Source organism: Gadus chalcogrammus, chromosome 8 (genome assembly GCF_026213295.1).
Source record: "Gadus chalcogrammus isolate NIFS_2021 chromosome 8, NIFS_Gcha_1.0, whole genome shotgun sequence".
Lineage (NCBI taxonomy): Eukaryota > Metazoa > Chordata > Actinopteri > Gadiformes > Gadidae > Gadus > Gadus chalcogrammus.
In genome coordinates this window covers 10,737,392-10,757,101 of record NC_079419.1, presented here as the reverse complement: position 1 = coordinate 10,757,101, position 19,710 = coordinate 10,737,392, and the positions used below count along the sequence as shown (strand labels likewise).

The 19,710-nt window shown below is 49.2% G+C and overlaps 1 protein-coding gene across 1 annotated transcript in view; it reads right to left on the bottom strand.

Annotated features, from left to right (window-relative positions):
- The window catches only part of LOC130387260 (receptor-type tyrosine-protein phosphatase N2-like), a 59,271-nt gene that overhangs the window by 12,304 nt on the left and 27,257 nt on the right, over nt 1–19,710 (bottom strand). Inside the window, exons 11-12 of the mRNA XM_056596279.1 lie at nt 8,653–8,865; nt 2,713–2,913 (exon numbers count right to left, since the gene is read on the bottom strand). Coding sequence (XP_056452254.1) covers nt 2,713–2,913; nt 8,653–8,865 — 414 coding nt within the window. The remainder of the gene's footprint in view (nt 1–2,712; nt 2,914–8,652; nt 8,866–19,710) is intronic.

Genomic DNA, 19,710 nt, shown 5'->3' with positions numbered 1-19,710 from the left:
TGGTTCATGGTACATGGTGGTGCATGGTGGTGCATGATGGTGCATGGTGGTGCATGGTGGTGCATGGTGGTGCATGGTGCTGGTCTCAGGGGTAACTAGTAGCTGTGTCAAAAAGATGCAGAGCAAAAGATGCTCTGCTCTGTCGCATCCTGCCGGCAGCTGGGTAGAGCATGCAGGGAGATGTGTGTTTGTGTGTGTGAGTGTGGGTGTATGGCGCCCAGGGGTGTGTGTGTGCGTTTGTGTGTGTGTGCGGGTGTGTGTATGTCTGTTTGTGTTTGTGTGTGAGTGGGTGTGTGTTTGTGTGAATGTGTGCCTGGGTGTGTGGGTGTGTGTGTGTAGGAAATAAATGCCATTGAAGAATGGAGGAAAAATGACTTTCTTTACAGAGAGAAAGATAGAGACAGAGAGAGACAGAGACAGAGACATACAGACAGACAGAGAAAGAGAGACAGAAAAAGCCCTTTTCCCTCCCTTGAAACCACCATCTTCTGTATGAAGCCGAGGAGGTAGGAGCATTTATCTGTTAAAGCATACTGTCAGCTTGTCGTCAAACGATACAACAGTCTGAGTGTTCTAAAAGCAGCACTATTGGCAGTCTTTACAGACAATGTTAACACAAGAGGACTAAATAGGGTACTATTTTCCCCAGGAGTAAAGAGGACCTGACGCAATCGCCTAACGCTAGCACCTGATGCTATCCTATTGTCTGATCTTATCGCCTGATGCTACTTTCTGATGCTAGCCCCTGATCCTATCCAATCGTCTGATCTTATCGCCTGATGCTACTTTCTGATGCTAGCCCCTGATCCTATCCTATCGTCTGATCTTATCGCCTGATGCTACTTTCTGATGCTAGCCCCTGATGCTATCCTATCGTCTGATCTTATCGCCTGATGCTATTTTCTGATGCTAGCACCTGATGCTATCCTATCGCCTGACGCTATCGCCTGCTGCTATCGCCTGTTGCTAGCACCTGATGCTATCCTATCATCTGATCTTATCATACAGACCAATCAAGTCTTTTCCTGAATTAATGGAAAAGGTTTCCATTATTTCTTTACATTAGACGTTATCACATTAACACTTCAATATTAGCAGGATTTACCAACATACAACCTCTCTCCATGAATAGGCTTCTTTCTAAATCTATGGATGACATTTCAGAATCAGAATCAAAATCAGAATCTATTTATTGTCATTGCACAAAGTGCAATGAAATTGTGGTTGAGGCTCTCAAAATAAGTGTTTTTTTAAAAAAAGTAAAAGAAAAAAAAATACATAGAATGTTTAAGAATATATATATTATATATAGGCCTATATTAGGGATGGGCACGAGTAGTAAATTCCAAACTCGAGTGATCGAAGGAATTCCTCGAAAATCAATCGAGTACTTGTTTAATCAAATCTATTTTTAGAATGCAACGCATCTGCAGCAGGAATAGGCCTAATGATGAACGGCAATATTAACAACCAAACATGAAATGCTTATTCTCCATCAAAACAGTCAGAGTTATCAGAGTATTCATTATTTATTTTTGCAAACGTTCAGAACACATTTTCCTTACAAAAATAAATATGCGTCTCACAATTTAAATCACGTCGAACCAAGGTTTAAAAAAAACAAAAAAGAAACAAGTAGCCTAACCATTGCAAATAATTTACAGCTGCAAATAAAACGGCAGCAAATGGACTATGGAAATACTCAGCGTTGTGATCTTCTCTACACGGCCGGGATTAAAGCTGCGTCTTGCGGCGGTGAAAATAGCCGACACACTTGGTTGCTGCGGGTCTGCTTTCCCGAACACACCGTTGTGTTTCAGGAGCATATGTTGCAGAATACTTGTAGTACTCTGATAGCTCGATTTCGCTTGGCATATTTTACATTTCACCTTATGATCTCCTATTTATTTAAATTCTTCGCTGCGCTTTGCTTTAACCGCCATCTCTTAACTTTTTGAATTCTGGCGTGCCTGCACACGGCACAGAAATTTGATACATTTAATTAGCTTTGTGCGGCGCCGCACAGAAAATTTATACATTTACTTCAGAAAACTTTGTTTGTGTGTGTATATGCAAACTCGAGTTTGCCTGTCCACCAAACAAGTTCATTTGTAACGAGGAGTACTCGAGTAATCGATTCCTCACGCCCATCCCTAATTTATATATATATATAAATATATATAAAATATATATATATATATAAAAAAAATATATATATATATATATATTAAAAAATGTCAGCCAATGTTAAAGGTCAGATTGGTATGATAGTGTAATCATTTATAATTCTGCATTATTTAGAGAAATAACAGCTCTGGAGTAGAACATACTTAAAATAAAAGGGACTTCCCTCTCCATAAATGGACTTCCCTTTCCACCATGGGACTTCCCTCTCTAATATGGACTTCCCTTTACATCAAGGGACTTCCCTCTCCATATATGGACTTCCCTCTCCACATACAGGCTTCCCTTTACATCAAGGGACTTTTCTCTCCATATATGGACTTCCCTCTCCATATATGGACTTCCCTCTCCATATATGGACTTCCATCTTGTCTTAGTAAGGGTATGATTATTAGTTAATTGCTAATGCTACGCAGTGCTACAGTCATGCGCCCAGCATCACCTCGGGTGAAGGAAATAGGGAGGACACGTTGCCACGGCAACACAAGAGGAGGCCTTTGATTGGCTGGGGGAGGGGGCAGGGCCTACCAGGATCATGTGACCGGTGGAGATGTCCATGTTGGAGTGGGAGGGTTCCTCGCCCCAGGAGGAGGTGCTGCCGCGGGCGGAGGGACTGACCGCCGCCCCGCCTCCTCCTCCTCCTTCACTGAACTGGGAGGAGACGCTGGTGATGCGGGAGGAGAGGGGCTCCGAGGGGGGCTTCACCGCCATGCGCTGACGACACAGCTCCTGGTAGAGAGAGAGAGAGAGAGAGAGAGAGAGAGAGAGAGAGAGAGAGAGAGAGAGAGAGAGAGAGAGAGAAATGGACAGTAAGTTCAAACAGTCAACTGTTTGGCTTAGTGAAGTGTTAGTCTATAGTCTAGTCTAGTATTCAGGGTGTTTGACCCCCAGCTGATGGGTTCTGGGTTCGATCCCCAATGTCCTCAGTCTACCTGTAGGCCTCCCAGAGTCCGATGAACTTTGACCCCTCTGCTCCTAAATTACCTGGATGTGAACCCCCTGAAAGACTTGAAAGAAGGACCGACCGTGGACGTTGGGTCCAAGGTGGACGGTGGGGTGGGCCGGCGTCGGGGTGAAGAAGACCCCGTCCAACCGTCTCAGGGGGTTTCCATGGCCACCGCGATGACGGAGAGAGCTGAACCCCCTGGTTTGAAGAGCTTCCTGATTTCAGGGCGAGTGAGAGGCTGGGGAGCGAGGCTGAGCGGGATGTGCTGAGCTCACCAGCTCTGCTGGTGACAGATGGACGCGTCCCGCTCTAATGTTCTTGTCAGGCGTCGCCGTGAAAAAAGAACCGCCCGCAACAAAGAATCGTTTGGTATTGATCGCTTTAATTTCAGCGCCTTATTAAATCTACTCTATCACGCCAGAGAGGCTCCTTCATGAAGGCGTCGTCCATTTTGTTTTGGTTGAGTGGGGACTAATGTTTTAACCCTTATCTCGTTTTAATGCAGACGCCACGTTTTACTCTCCATATATGGACTGGAGTCTCCATACATGGACTGGAGACTCAAGCAGGTAAGTTTAGTTAACCAGCAGGTTAGATTAGTTGAACCTCAGGTTAGTGTAGTCTAGCAGCTGGTTGGTGTAGTCTAGCAGCTGGTTAGTGTAGTCCACCAGTTGGTTAGTGTAGTCTAGCAGCTGGTTAGTGTAGTCTAGCAGCTGGTTGGTGTAGTCTAGCAGCTGGTTAGTGTAGTCCACCAGCTGGTTAGTGTAGTCTAGCAGCTGGTTAGTGTAGTCTAGCAGCTGGTTAGTGTAGTCTAGCAGCTGGTTGGTGTAGTCTAGCAGCTGGTTAGTGTAGTCTAACAGCTGGTTAGTCTGGTCTTTTTATTGTATATATATGATATATATAATGAGCAGCCTTGTATATATAGCATGACGTAGGACCTAGCGTGGGAGAGCCTGTGATTAAGTCTTGCTGCGTCTGATTGACAGGGTGGTAATTTGAGCAGCCCTTCATTAGTGTGGTCGTGTGTGATGTAAGTGATGCTGGGAGGATATGTTGTCATGACGACAGTGATCCATTGATGGGGACGGAGACCGCGACTCCTGGAAGTCATTAGAGTTCATTAAGACAAGCTTAGAAATGCTGGAAGCAATTAGACAGATACTTCGTAACATTAATGCTGTATTTATAGTAGAAGTCGTAAACTTCTCATAATACTGTCATACTGCACTCAAATATGTACTGTCAAACTCTACCCATAGTACTGTCATATTGTCATACTGCGGTACTACGTCAGTAATGCGGTACTATGTTAGTGGTACTGCATTTGTACTGTGGTACAACGTTAGTACTGATTAGTATTGGTATTGAAGTATTATGTTTGAAATATAGTACTGCATTAATATTGTGGTATTAAGTCAGTACTTGGGTGCTATGTGTGGTACTATGTGATAACTGTAGTACTTCATCAGTACTGTAGTACTACACTAGTACTGTGGGTGATACTATGTGATAACTGTAGTACTTCGTCAGTACTGTAGTATTACAATAGTACTGTGTGTGGTACTATGTGATAACTGTAGTACTTCATCAGTACTGTAGTATTACAATAGTACTGTGTGTGGTACTATGTGATAACTGTAGTACTTCATCCTTACTGTAGTACTTCTTCATTACTGTACTACTTTATCAGTACCGTAGTACTACGTCAGTACTGTGTGAGGTACTATTTGTGTCTGCTAGAGGTCCAGAGGAGCACAGACAGAGGTGCATTGTGGGTGTTAATTCAGGGGCCCCACAGCAGTAGTATTTGAAGACCCCCCTCCCGGTGTTGTAATTAAAGCGGTTTCAAAATGGCTCCCTCCTGAGAGCCAATTAGAGGAGAGCAGGGCGTGTTGGGTCTAAACACCCGTTATTTACTCTCTCTGTGACGCGCAGGGCCAGGGGGCGGGCCCTCCATTAGGGCTGGTTTCCATAGCGACACATGGTGATGGACTGACCAGGTTCGACGCTGGACTAGACTGAATGTGATGTGGAATTAAGGGGAAATGTACTGCATTTAACTTGATGTAGAAGTGAAGTTAACAGCATGTAACATAACAACGTAAGGTTTGAGCTTAACTTAATGTTAAAAACAGGACGTTTCCTGCATTAATCAGATGTTGGAATGATTTCATAACTGCATTCAACTGAAAGATTACCGTAATTTAAAAAAGATACAATAGTCTTTCTTAACCCAAGCCGAGAAATTAAGGTGCACTGAATTTTAGAAAGAAAGACACAAAGAGAGGTTTGATTAGTTCTAGAGTAGATGAGGGTTTGGTGTATTTATCATGAAAAGACTCTAGGCCCTAGGCCCTAGAGTAGTTTCATGATAAATACACCAAACCCTCATCTACTCTAGGGTTAGGGTACACACTCTAGGGCCTAGAGTGTGTACCCTAACCCGAAAGTGTTTACCCTAACCCTAGAGTGTGAGCAGAGGTTTGATGAGGACAGTTGGTTGAGTTTGAGTGAGACTCATCTCCATCACCTTCCTAAAATCTCTCCGTCCCGCCTGCTGCTGCTCTGGTCGGCAGGTGGGGGATGACTGACAGACACAAAGCATCCTCGGTCCCGCCCCCACCCCCCCCCCGTCCTCACACACAGACAAACAGCATGGGCCTGTCAATCACTCTCCCCTTTGTCAGCGTTGGCCAATCCCTCTTCACACTTCACTCCAGGAGCACTTGATTGACAGGTCGGGGGAGGGGCAGTCAAGCCTCATGCCCCCCAGACACAATGAGAAGAAATGGACTCATAAGGGAGAGTGTGTGTGTTTGGGATTGTGTGTGTGCAGCTGTGAGTCAGTGCACACACACACAAACACGCACACGCACACGCACACACACACACACACGCAGACCACACCCACACACACACACACCACACAACACCACACACACACACAACACACACCACACACACACACACACACACACACACACACACACACACACACACACACACTCTCAGGGAAAGCGCTCTACACCTGCTATGTTGAAAGATTATTTGATTTAAATCTCTCTGCCAAAACACTGCCCTAAAAACTACAACCCAAAACACCAAGCTATAAACGACAACCCAAAACACCACCCTAAAAACTACAATCGATGATGCAAAACGTAAATGTAAAACATTTACACCAAAAGTAATTTCCCAACTAAAAGCTGACAATTAAAGAACGTAACGGGGGCGTCCTCCTGACCCCGGGAGCCTCTGCTAGCCCTGAGGTCACGGCTACCGTCTTCAGCTCCATCACTCTAACATCTCCTCCCTCTCTGCTCTGTAGGCAGACCTTCTAGAGGGCGTCCACACAGCACAGGGACCTTCCACTCTCCTAAAGTCGCCTGCACCTCCACCAGGAGAGGATCCACCTCCACCAGGAGAGGATCCACCTCCACCAGGAGAGGATCCACCTCCATCAGGAGAGGACCCACCTCCACCAGGAGAGGATCCACCTCCACCTGGAGAGGATCCACCTCCATCAGGAGAGGACCCACCTCCACCAGGAGAGGATCCACCTCCACCAGGAGAGGACCCACCTCCACCAGGAGAGGATCCACCTCCACCAGGAGAGGATCCACCTCCACCAGGAGAGGACCCACCTCCACCAGGAGAGGACCCACCTCCACCAGGAGAGGATCCACCTCCACCAGGAGGATCCACCTCCACCAGGAGAGGACCCCCTCCACCAGGAGAGGATCCACCTCCACCAGGAGAGGATCCACCTCCACCAGGAGAGGATCCACCTCCACCAGGAGAGGATCCACCTCCACCAGGAGAGGACCCACCTCCACCAGGAGAGGATCCACCTCCACCAGGAGAGGATCCACCTCCACCAGGAGAGGACCCTCCTCCACCAGGAGAGGAGCACCAACGATGCGAGCACTTAAGGGACGCTGCGCCTCATTATAGAATCAATGCTCCCCGGACCACTCTCATTTAAAACCCTACTGGGAGAAAAGGTCAGGGTGGAGAGAGAGAGGAGGAGGGAGAGAGAGGTGGAGGGAGAGAGAGAGATAGGGGGAGGGAGAGGGAGTAATAAAGAGCGGTGGGAAGACAGCGACAGAGAGAGCAAAAGAGAGAGTGAGAGGCAGAGGAGAGGAGGGAGGCAGAGAGACACATAGTAAGAAGGGAATAGAGAGAGAGAGAGAGAAAGAGAGACAGAGGGAGAAAGAGAGCGAGACAGAGAGAGGGAGATAGAGGGAGCAGGAGAGAGAAAGAGAAAGAGAGACAGAGAGAGGAACAGCGCAATCTAATTCTCTGTTCAAAAAGCCACTTCATATTGGATTCTGTTAAATTAAATTTCCCAATCTGCCATTCTGGCCAAAGTACAATTATAGTGAGCAAAGAGAGGAGGAGAGATGGAAACTAGTCTGACTGTTATCCAACCCTCACTAGCAACAGGCAAGACACAGACTTCAGAATAATAGCTGCTGTTGAATACTGATGCTCAGTGTGTCAAACCATCCCAGAGCTCTGTGGCAGCTTGTCCAGAGAAAGGAGAGCATCTCCTGTTACTAATCACCTCTGTTCAGGGTGCTGTGCGCCCAGCTGAAGGCCTCTACTTTCCATCTCCAATGAACTCAATCAACTGAGAGCTGGGTGACCCCTGACCCCTACCTGCTCCTAAAACACCTGGATCTGAACCCCCTGGTCTCTCTTGATGAAAGCCTCAACTAAGGAGAGTCAGACGTGGAACGAATGCGGTCCACCAGATCTTATAGGAGTTACTCAAGTCCTTTACAGTGTAGTGAACACAGGCTGAGGAATCTGGGAAGGAGGGGGTGTTTTACCCATGGTTATGAGCCACGGCTTGTGATCAAGCTAATACCTTCGTAACGTGTTTTAAGTGCAAAGTTTTAGATGAATTACGCCACACATCGTGGCGCTGTGCCACAAGCGTCCGAGAAGCTCGACCTTCTCTGGGACGGCGCAGTCACCCCCTCAGCTCCACACACACCTCGCCAACAGTGTCCCTAGGCCGTGACGTCATAGTGCACTGAGACGTAACAGTGCGTAACTGACCATGTTGGCGATCATGTCAGCCATATTACCACCTTAGGAAAAATACAAAAGGTTCACTACCCTTTGAACAGCATGAGCGCATTCAGATGATGGCGAAACAGTCCCTAACGTGTGATGTGATGCACTGTAACAACTGGAAGGACGTAAGGTGCGAGACAGCCCCAGCCTGGGGTCTATTGCTGCCGGGTCTATTGCATGACCGGCTCGGCCTGACAGAAGGGTGGTGAGGGCCGGGTGCTGGACAGCAGAGCACAGGAGCCCCTGACTGAGTCCTCGACGAAGGACCCGACCCAGGGCCCGACGGAGGACCCGACCCGACGGAGGCCCCGAACGGAGGCCCTGACGGAGGACCCAACCGGAGGCTCTGACGGAGGACCAGACCCGACGGAGGCCCAGACGGAGCCCCGATGGAGGGGACCTGATGGAGGACTTGACGGACGCGGGAGGGGACATACCTGGTAGGTGGAGGTGGCGTCGCCGGGCGCGTTGCCGCCCAGGCTGCTGAAATTCTGCTTCAGCCTGTGGTGAGAGCGGTGGCGCAGGCAGTACACCACGGTGGAGGCCAGTGGCACGGCGGCCGTGCACAGCAGGGACACCACCGTCAGCACCATGAACTTGGTGGACTCGGCCTGGCTGTACTTTTTGGGGATCTGGTTGATCTCACTGCCCTGGAGGACCACAAGAGAAGAGGACTTTGTTAGTGCCGGACCAGAATGAACCTGAGGAAACCAGAACAGACCAGTACAAACCAGAACAAACCAGAACATAGGCTGTGTTAATGCCGGACTGGGAATGACGGGAGACATGGCAGCAGAAGTCCTGGATGAAATACACCTTTAATAAGAATATGCCACTACAAAAATACACAAAACAACGTCTATATTCCCAGTTGAGCTAAACGTTGACGAAAGGGGAAGTTGATCTAATTGAACTGAATTAAATAAACAACGGGGCTGATATCTGAAAGGAAGGAAGAGGAGGAGGAAGCCAGACGGTGGATGTGAGCACGTTGGACAGTAGAGGGGAACATCACGGACCATCTCCGCTGCACTACAGACACGCCTGCATGGAGCTACAATGGAGCAGCGCCCTTAGCCTCACTGACACAGAGTGATCTTAGGGCCGCGTCGGGGATGGGTGGCTTTGAGCGGGAGAGCCATTGTGCTCAGTGTCATCCTCTTAGGGGAAATCTGAGCAGCACAAAAGACATGGGGGGGGGGGGGGGGGTATAACTCTGGGATTAGGGATTCAATTTCCTGTCGAGCGGTGGTCGGGGGGCGGCGGCAGCCGGTGCTCCGGCCGACGGAGGAAGAAGTGAAACTGAAACCACGGCGGCGTGTTACAGCGTGGGATGGACCGTCTAGCCACACATCATTTCCTTTCCCATGACGGGGGTTTGTGTAATGCCACGTCCAGCCGTGACACACTGAGGTCGTACTCTATTGAACGAACACAGCGGCTATCGCAAAAGCAAATCGAATCAAAAAATACAATCCTGAAGGAAGATAATTATATTAGTCCCGCTATAATATCCTGTTTGATATCGAACGCTGAGTACACTGCTTACTACAGAAGCCTTCAGTCTGAGACACTGAGAGCAGGAGAGGATGAAGGCTTTGAAGGCTGGATGCAGCTCCTGCCCACGCACCATGGTCAGAGTAGAGGTGAACTCAGATCATCTCAAATACTGCAATATATCCGACCATCGAGCGCTGGATATATTTCCTCTCTTATCCTTCATTCATTGTACGTGGCTATGCTATTTAATATGCTCTCATGAGCAGGTAAAAAAAAACTTGATTTTCTAAGGTTTGGTAAAAGGCTTTGATTTCACATTAGGAGAAATGGGTTGAAAGCATGCAGCCAGATATTTGTTTGGGAGAACGCATTTGCATATGAGTGTGGCTGAAGGGAAGCATAATCATGTTTTTGTTCATCTCTGCACTTCAGCACAGTGCTCAGGATGAATCATACAAGACCTAACGTTAACAAAACACAATCTAAGGTTAACACAACACTAATGTTAACACAAAACTGTCTATCGTTAACACTATCTATACAAGACTATCTAAGGTTAACACAACAATATATATACAACACTCTGCAACACTATCTAAAGTTACCACAACACTTTCTATACAACACCATCTAACGTTAACACAAGACTATCCGACGATAACACAACACTAACGTAACAAAAAACCATCGAACACGCCTCATTTCCCAGGCGTCCCGCAGCAGAAGGCGTTGTGGGAAAAAGGCTCTTTCTAATTCTTCCTCCTCCTCCTCCTCTTCACGGCCCACTGCGTGAGATCACTCGGCAGACACGCACCGTGTGACAGACCGGGCCGCTGTGTGAACTACCGTTTCAGAGCCTGACAAACGTGAAGAGATCCCTGGGATGTGAACCGCCGGCCGACGTCTTCTGTCCATGGAGCGTTTCATGGAGAGCGGCCGGCTGCGTGCAGTTCATCTGAGGGATCAGCAGGCCCGATGGATAATGGGCCAGCCCTACCTGGCTGCCACTGGGCAACAAAAGAGGACGTAATCCCCTCTTATTATACACTCTGTAATGATGTGGACCACAATGCCCAGACAAGGCCCAGCCCGGAGGGAGAAAGGCTGCAGATTGCCATGCCGTCATCTCAGACCATTCTACTGGATGTGGAATTATCAAAGGGAATCAATAGAGGACGGAAGAAACAGCTTGGACAAAAGGGGAATAATTAGATATTCCTTTATGTCATCGCTCCTTACGACAGGAGCGGCCTGACACGGCTCTGCTATTATCAAGGCGTGGCCGAGCTATTATCCTGTTCCCCGAGTCAATTCAGGCTGCGCATTTAGACCCTAAACTCCTCTCGCTGCCACTTGTATTGTCTCAAGAAATCTGCGGCGATGCAAAACAATCAGGGAGGAGGAGCGGTGTAGCGGCAGGAAACCGGTCCCCAGGGGCCGCAGGGGGACCGGGGCTCTGGGGCGGAGGTGGGGGAGGGTGGAGGTCTGGGGCCATCAGCCAATGGAAGAGTCTTCTGAAGCACCGGGTGGAGAGGGGGCCGCTCTGATCTCTCAGCCCGTCAGTCCTGAGGACCCCCTCCCGGCACCACGAATGTTCTGGCATGCTTGTGAGCTTGAGAGGCTTCCACCTCCTCCACCTCCTCCACCTCCCCAGACCCTCCACCTCCTCCACACCCCTAGACCCTCCTCCTCCTCCACACCCTCTACCTCCTCCACCTCCCCAGACCCTCCACCTCCTCCGACACCCCAGAACCTCCACCCTGATCCCGCCCACCCATGGAATTTCATTCATGGATGCTGCAGAGTCCTAATGTAACCCTGATGCGAGGACAGCAGTGGACCCCAGCTTTGTTGGGCGTCCACAAAGCTGGGGGAGAGCTTAGCCGCCTTTGAGACTGGCTGCATTTTAATGAGGTGGTCTTGAAGGACCAGGTGGGTCCTGGTAATGAGTTGGTCCTGAAGGACCGAGGTGGGTTCTGGTAATAAGGTGGTCTTGAAGGACCGAGGTGGGTTCTAAGGTGGTCTTGAAGGACCGAGGTGGGTTCTGGTAATAAGGTGGTCTTGAAGGACCGAGGTGGGTCGTGGTAATGAGGTGGTCTTGAAGGACCGAGGTGGGTCCTGGTAATGAGGTGGTCTTGAAGGACCGAGGTGGGTCCTGGTAATGAGTTGGTCCTGAAGGACCGAGGTGGGTTCTGGTAATAAGGTGGTCTTGAAGGACCGAGGTGGGTCGTGGTAATGAGGTGGTCTTGAAGGACCGAGGTGGGTCGTGGTAATGAGGTGGTCTTGAAGGACCGAGGTGGGTCCTGGTAATGAGGTGGTCTTGAAGGACCGAGGTGGGTCCTGGTAATGAGTTGGTCTTGAAGGACCGAGGTGGGTCCTGGTAATGAGGTGGTCTTGAAGGACCGAGGTGGGTCCTGGTAATGAGTTGGTCCTGAAGGACCGAGGTGGGTTTTGGGGGAGGAAGGCTGGCTCTATCAGCAGCCTCATGAAACGACATGACTGTGTTCCTAAACAGAGGCTAATTGGACCTGTTTGTTTTGAGTGGCGCTATTCCACCTGTATTCATGGCGGTAGCGGTGGAGGCCAATGGACAGCTGCTGCTAGCGCAGATTGTACTTGCAAATGTCCGCTTCACATAGGCCGGCGTGATTAGAAAGACGCAGCACAGCCGCCGCTGTTTGAGGAGCATTAGCATAGCGGGCCCCCCTCCCCTCCTCCCTGCTCTGCTTTCCCTCCACTCTTCTCTTTGGTAAATATTAAACAAGCTCCCTTCGGACAGACAGGAGGGCGGCCAGACAGACAGCCGGTTAGACAGACAGTCAGACAGACGGTCAGAGAGAAAGTCGGACAGACAGACAGACAGGCGGTCAGACAGAAGGTCAGACAGACAGGTGGACAGGCAGACAGACAGGCAGTCAGACAGGCGGACGATCAGACAGACGGTCAGACAGACAGTCAGGCCTGCAGAAACCAGGGAGGATTTCTAAAACCTAAATTGGAAGGATCACAAAGCTATTCTTTTTATGCTATTCGTATTTAAAGACCGGTCAGAGTAGAGACCAGTAGAGACCGGGTAGAGTAGGAACAAGTAGAGACCAGTAGAGACCGTGTTGAGTAGAGACCAGTAAAGACCAGTAAAGGCCGGGTAGAGTAAAGACCCGTAAAGACCGGGTAGAGTAAAGACCAGTAGAGACCAGTAGAGTAAAGACCTGTAGAGACCAGTAGAGTAAAGACCAGTAGAGACCAGTAGAGTCCAGTAGAGTAAAGACCAGTAAAGACCAGTAAAGACCGGGTAGAGACCAGTAGAGTCCGGGTAGAGTTCAGACCAGTAAAGACTGGGTAGCGTAGGGGGGAGGGGGGTAGGGACCGAGTAGGGACCGCTGGGGGCCTGGGGAGGGTGGAGGTGGTGGGGTAGGACGGAGGACCGCTGGGGGCCTGGGGAGGGTGGAGGTGATGGGGTAGGACGGAGGACCGCCTGGGGCCTGGGGAGGGTGGAGGAGGTGGGGTAGGACGGAGGACCGCTGGGGGCCTGGGGAGGGTGGAGGTGGTGGGGTAGGGACCGAGTGGGGGGGGGAGGTGGTGGGGTAGGGACCGCTGGGGGCCTGGGGAGGGTGGAGGTGGTGGGGTAGGACGGAGGACCGCTGGGGGCCTGGGGAGGGTGGAGGAGGTGGGGTAGGACGGAGGACCGCTGGGGGCCTGGGGGGGGTGGAGATGGGTGGGGTAGGGACCGAGTGGGGGGTGGAGGTGGTGGGGTAGGACGGAGGACCGCTGGGGGCCTGGGGGATTATCTGGCCCCGTGGACACAAAGGCAGATGGGTGGACGGGGGCCGGGCGAGCGAGGTAGGGTCCCAGCGAGTGAAGCGAGGGACATTGTTTTGATGCGCTGCGACTTGTGATGGAGACAAAGATGAGCTGCTGACCTCCAATTAATCCCATGCCTAGGAGTTCACCAGACTCAAACAGCGCACTGGGAGACGCGCACACACACACTTACACACACATACGCAGCAACACACTCAAACGCGCACGTACCCAGACACACACACGCAGTTACGCAGACACACACGCACGCACAGTCACACACACAGGCACGTTTGCACAGACACACACGCAGACGCACACACGCACGCAGACGCACAAACACAAACACGTACACACAGTCACACATATGCACCCACGTACCCTTACACACACACGCACGCATGCAAGCACACAGACATGCACATAGACACATGCACGCACATATGCTCGCATACACCAACACACACACAAACACGCACGCATAAACACACACACACATACCCACAAACACACACATACATATAAGCACTTGCACAAACACACGTACACAGAAACTAAACCAGTACAACTTTCCTGTGAAAGCTACTGAATACACAACAAAAGCCGCCAACACACAAATCTAACAAATGACATGGGATAAAATGGGAACCTATCAAATATAACAACTGGATAAACGAAATAAACAGTCCCTTCAAAAGATCACAGATAACACATTAAATGATCAGAAGAATATAACAAGTTACGTTTCCAAATACATACTTATGTACAAACGTTGACTGTAACATGCAGGCAGTGATAGCGGACCTATAAAATATATATATTTTTATTTTATATAATAATATATATATATATATATATATATATATATGCATACATCTTAACATGGGGAAGAAACACCAATACATGTATACGATTCCCCTCCATACATTTATGTTAAATTACCGTCTGCCCATTGTTAGCGTTCACCTTAGAAATGTAATTATAGATTACGTTTTTAATTAACTTAATCAATTAATCTATTCGGAAAAAGGAAAGCCCTTATTTGGGTGTGATCCAGGGCGCGGGCGGGTGTTGCAGCTCGCGCCGAGTGTGACGAAAGCATAACGGATATTTAAATGTCTCGTCGTTAAATCAGTTTGTGCGTAAAATCGAGTTTAGCCGCGAAGATAAAATGCGACATTTTTCGATGTTCACCTTGCGATGGGGTAATGGAAGGGCCGCTAAAGCAACATGATAAAACCCGAAATGAAGAGTGTGTCCCGGTATGGAGCCTACCGAGGTTCGGGTGAGCCTTAAGCCCGTCCTCTACCGGGTCGTCCGACTCCACCGACCGGGGCCCGGACTCCGCTCCACTGGGTCGTCCTACTCCACCCGACCCAGGCCCGGACCCCGCTCCGCCGGGGGAGTCCGTCGCCTGCGTCGCGCATTTTCTCTCCCGCCGCCTCAAAGCAAAGTGAACCGGTTTCTTCTTCGTCCGCCCGCCGAGAGTAAAGAGCCCGACTCGGGGGAAGTTCTCCCGGTGCGACGGACATTAACCGCGGGAGCACCGGGACGAGCCGCTTCTCGTCGTCCGGATCTTCGTGTCGGGGTGAGCGGGAACCTCCACGCGGCGTCGAGAGGAGAGGAATGAGCGGAGAAGCGGGAGTTTTTTTTTTCTTTCGACGAGGTGCGGCGCGAGCCCCTCCTTTATACCGCGCGGCCCTGCGCTGCCTGTCTCGAGCACATGTCACAGCCCCTCCGTTGCTACGGCAACGACTACTCCACATGTTGCCGACGGTTAGAGCAGAGGAGAGGAGCGCAGAGGAGACGAGAAAGGATAGAGGGGAGGAGAAGTAAGAGGAGAGGAGAGAGAGTAGAGGAAGAGAGGAGAAACAAGGATAGAAAAGGAGAGGACTCGACAAATAAAGCTTTGTATGTATGTAATATTTATAAAATAATATCTAAACTCTCATCTTGCTTTAAAACAGAATTCCATCAAAAATACTAAAACATTGTAGAAGCATCATTCACCTCAACCCAGACATTAGAGTACACTCAAACACATACATTTTACGCACATATTTATTTATTTAGCTTTTACTAATTTAAATGATTACACCCTCCCCAGTCTCGCTCTGAGACACAAACACACACATTTGAACCACACATCTAAACGCACACAGACATGCTCGTCATGTCCGGTGTGTGTGGATACCCTATCAGGCTAACAAGTGGTCGGAGTAACAGGTTAGCATCACCAGCTGGCATTATGGGTTAGCATCAGCGGCTGGCAATGAGCAGATAGCATTAGCATGAGCGGATTGCATTATAGGTTAGCATTAGCAGCTAGCATTATAGGCTAGCATGACAGACCACTTGACACGATGGAGGAGGCAGCACCATGAGTGTGTGCACATGTTTGTGTACGTGTTTGTGCGTGTGTAGTTGTGTATGATGGAAAGGTCTTTGTGTGTGTACGTTTAAGTGTGAGTGAGTTTGTGTATGTAAGTGTGTTTGCGAGTGTGTGTGTGTGTATATAAGTGTGTGTTTGCGAATGTGTATGTAAGTGTATTTTTGTGTGTGTGTGTGTGTATGTAGGTGTGTGGGTGTGTGCTTGTGTACGTGTGCATGTTATTGTGTGTGCGTGTTTGTATGTTTGTGTGTGTGTATGTAATTGTGTATGTATGTAAGGTTGGGTATGTAAGTGTGTGTGTGTGTGTGCGTTTGCACGTAAGTGTATGTTTGTGTGTGTATGCCAGTGTGTGTGTTATCATGTGGAGGGTCTGAAGGAGATTCTGCCTAATGCACATGACAAGGGTCTTACTGGGGGGGGGGGGCTCTTCAGTTTATCTTTCTATTCAACCCCCCCCTCCTCCTCCTCAGCCCCCCCTCCTTTTGTCTCCCTGGCGACAGCTGGAGATGGCAGAGCTCCACTCTGCCCTGTGTGTGTGAGAGAGAGTATTATTTGAGGTCTAACAGAAAAGAGAGAAAGGTAAGAAAGAGTGAGCGAGGGCGCGAGACAGAGTGAGAGAGAGAAAGAGGGTGAAAGAGTGAGAGAGGGCGAGAGAGTGAGAGGGCGAGAGACAGAGAGCGGGAGAGAGCTTTAGGCTCTAATATCCCATTGGCAGCACGATAAAAGCAACTGTTTTTTACCTTTTCTCTTTAAGAGATGGTCTCACTCTCTGTATCTCTCCGTCTCTGTCTCTCTCTCATATATTTTCTTTCTTCAACCCAAGCATACACACACACACACAAACACAGTGCTGCTGGAAGATCAATTGATGGCATAACATAATATTACAAGTTATTTGATACAGTATATCCTGTCGATAATGTTGGGATAACATTTATTCTTGCCTCTACATTTGAGGATCGGAGTTACGGATCCGAACGATCTGAGTGGCTATGACCAAAATCCGATCTTTGTTTCTCGGGCTCTGCCGTGTTGCCCTCTGTGCTGAAGGAGGCTGTGTGTTTATATATAGCGTATAATATATACATAATGAGCCGACTAAATATGGTTCTTCTGACACCTGCCCCCACGGCGCCTCCTTTCAGCACCTCCCTGTGATGGGAGTCCCACTGCCAGGGGAGGGGGGGCACTGGGATTGGCCGTCGCCTGGAAACAGAGCGACAACACCACCAGGAGGTACCAACGGCTCAGTCCGGAGCAGCTCCGCCGCCCCATCTCTCCCTCTCCTCTTTCCCCCTCCTCTCTCCCCCCTCTCTCCTTCTCCCTCTCCTCTCCCCTCTCTCTGCTCTCCCCTCTCCGCCATCCAATCTCTCCCCCTCCTGTCTACCCCATCTCTCTCCCCCACTCCGCTCCCCTCTCCCCCTCCTCTCTCTCCCCATCTCTCCTCTCTCTCCCCCTGCTCCCCTCCTCCTCTCCCTCCTCTCCCGGTTCTTTCCCAAACTCTCGCCCCTCTCTCTCTCCCGTCTCCCTCCTCTTTCCCCTCCTGGTTCTCCCCTCTCCCCCCCTCCTCTCTTTCTCTTGCCCTCTTGTTTCCTCCTAAATGACAGATCATTCAGACACAGCCCCCATCACGACGCCCATTGTACCCCTCAGAATATTCTGGATTCCTGCGGCCCCCCCGTGTCTTGTGGAATGTCCCCCGGTACAAAAGAGCCATCATGTGTATGATAGGAGGCCTTTGGGGGGCCCCGGGGAAGGGCACGGGAACACACAACCCCTCAGGGTACAGTAGGACCCAACATCTGCAGGAGGGGCCGGGTTCAGCCTCCTCAAGAGAGACTGCCTACAGGTAGGGGTCAGGGGTCACCTGGCTCTAGGAGGCCTACAGGTAGGGGTCAGGGGTCATCTGGCTCTAGGAGCCCTACAGGTAGGGGTCAGGGGTCACCTGGCTCTAGGAGCCCTACAGGTAGGGGTCAGGGGTCACCTGGCTCTAGGAGGCCTACAGGTAGGGGTCAGGGGTCATCTGGCTCTAGGAGGCCTACAACCTGCTAGGTAAAAACAATTTTACCTAGCAGGTTGACTGTGGATATGCAACTGTTGGGCGGGGAGTGGAACACCTGAACCACTATCCCTGAAAGGAGCCGGAGCTCACATTTAGGGATATGGTTTGAGTTAAGGAGTTAGGAGTAGGGAGGGAGGGGTTTCAGTGTTACGTTTCTAAATCTTGTCCCCGCTCTCTCTGCACACCTCTTTATTGAACGTATGTCTGAAACAGCTGTGAGCAGAAAGGATGGTTTCTTAAACACCAACGTGATGCAATCCTGATTACGGCAGCGAGGAAGTCGCAAGGCGTGTCGGGCCTACTGCCGTCATGACAACCACGATACCTGACAGTAACAGACCTGTTTGGTCAAGTTACCGGCCGAAACCCGGGAAACAGGGGGAGAGAGAGAGAGAGAGAGAGATATGGAAGTAAATCTGTGCCATCGGATTTTGAAAGTAAAAAGCCATTGAATTCTAAGCACTGAATGTTTATGCATTGAAGTAACGTATCTGGATTTTTTGCCTCTGAAAATAACTCTCTAACTTTTTCAATGTTGTCAAAATCAAATGTTCAACATTAAAGAAATGTACTTAAATATTTTCAAGGTCCCCAAATTCAACATGCCAAAGTCACCTGCAAAATTCAATGTATGAAATTCAGTGTTAACATCTGGGGACCCAAGGAAGAGCAATCCATTCTAGATGCCGGATCGTGGTCAAGCAAGGGGGTGGGAATAAGAGAGTCACTCCCTGGTTCTTTCTTTCTTGATACAAAAGTTAATTCTAAACAGCATTTTACACAGTAGTCTATAATAGGCAAATAACGAACATGTTTGTTAATTTTGGGTCTATCGTGGTAGAATCGGTTACCAGGTGTTGCTATGGGCTAATCGGCTATAATCGGGAATAGAACGGGAGTTTAAAACGTAAGACATCGCAAGTCGTTCGAGGAATTTTTCCTGGGGTACATCGGCTATATTCGTTAATCTTCCCGCCTTAATCGAGTTTTATCGTCTTTATATCTGCAAACCTCAACACAACGAAAGACCCCCCGAGAGACACCCGACGTCTCTAGGGAAGACATACGGAATAGCACGTTTATTACACGAATGCACACGAATTACACCCGATAGAGTCACGCAATTTTTTTTTTACCCGAATTAGACCCGATGTAAGCCAATTTAACCCGAAACATACAGATTGCAGGCCGAGTTATACCGATAGTCTAACGACAAATAACGATTGTGACCAGATTGTGTTAAGGAAGACCCTCAATCTGTCACTTGGGTATAAATAGGGGGTGATGGATGGATGTCCTACTTTTATAATTAAAGGGGTACTTCGCCCATTTAGAACCGGCGTTCTATTATTATAAAATCGCTATTGTAATATAAATAAATATATAAATAATATCAGTCTAAACCAGTCTCCCCTTGGCCTTCTCCCGAAATGACGTCAAATGGCGCCAAACGCACTTCGGGTGTCTTCCCTGGCATAAATCGTTATGTTATCGTTATAACATCGGGTATGTGTAAATGCTATCCCGATAAATTGACCCGATCATACATTTTTAGCCCGATGTCACCCGAATCACCCCGACTTCCACATCGGTGGTCCATCGGCCATTAGCGGCCATTAAAACCATTAAAACTACAGCTTTAACTACAGTTAAAGCTGTAGTTTTAGCTGTAGCTGAAGTTTTAGCTGTAGTTAAAGCTGTAGATTTAGCTGTAGCTGTAGTTTTAGATTTAGTTAAAGC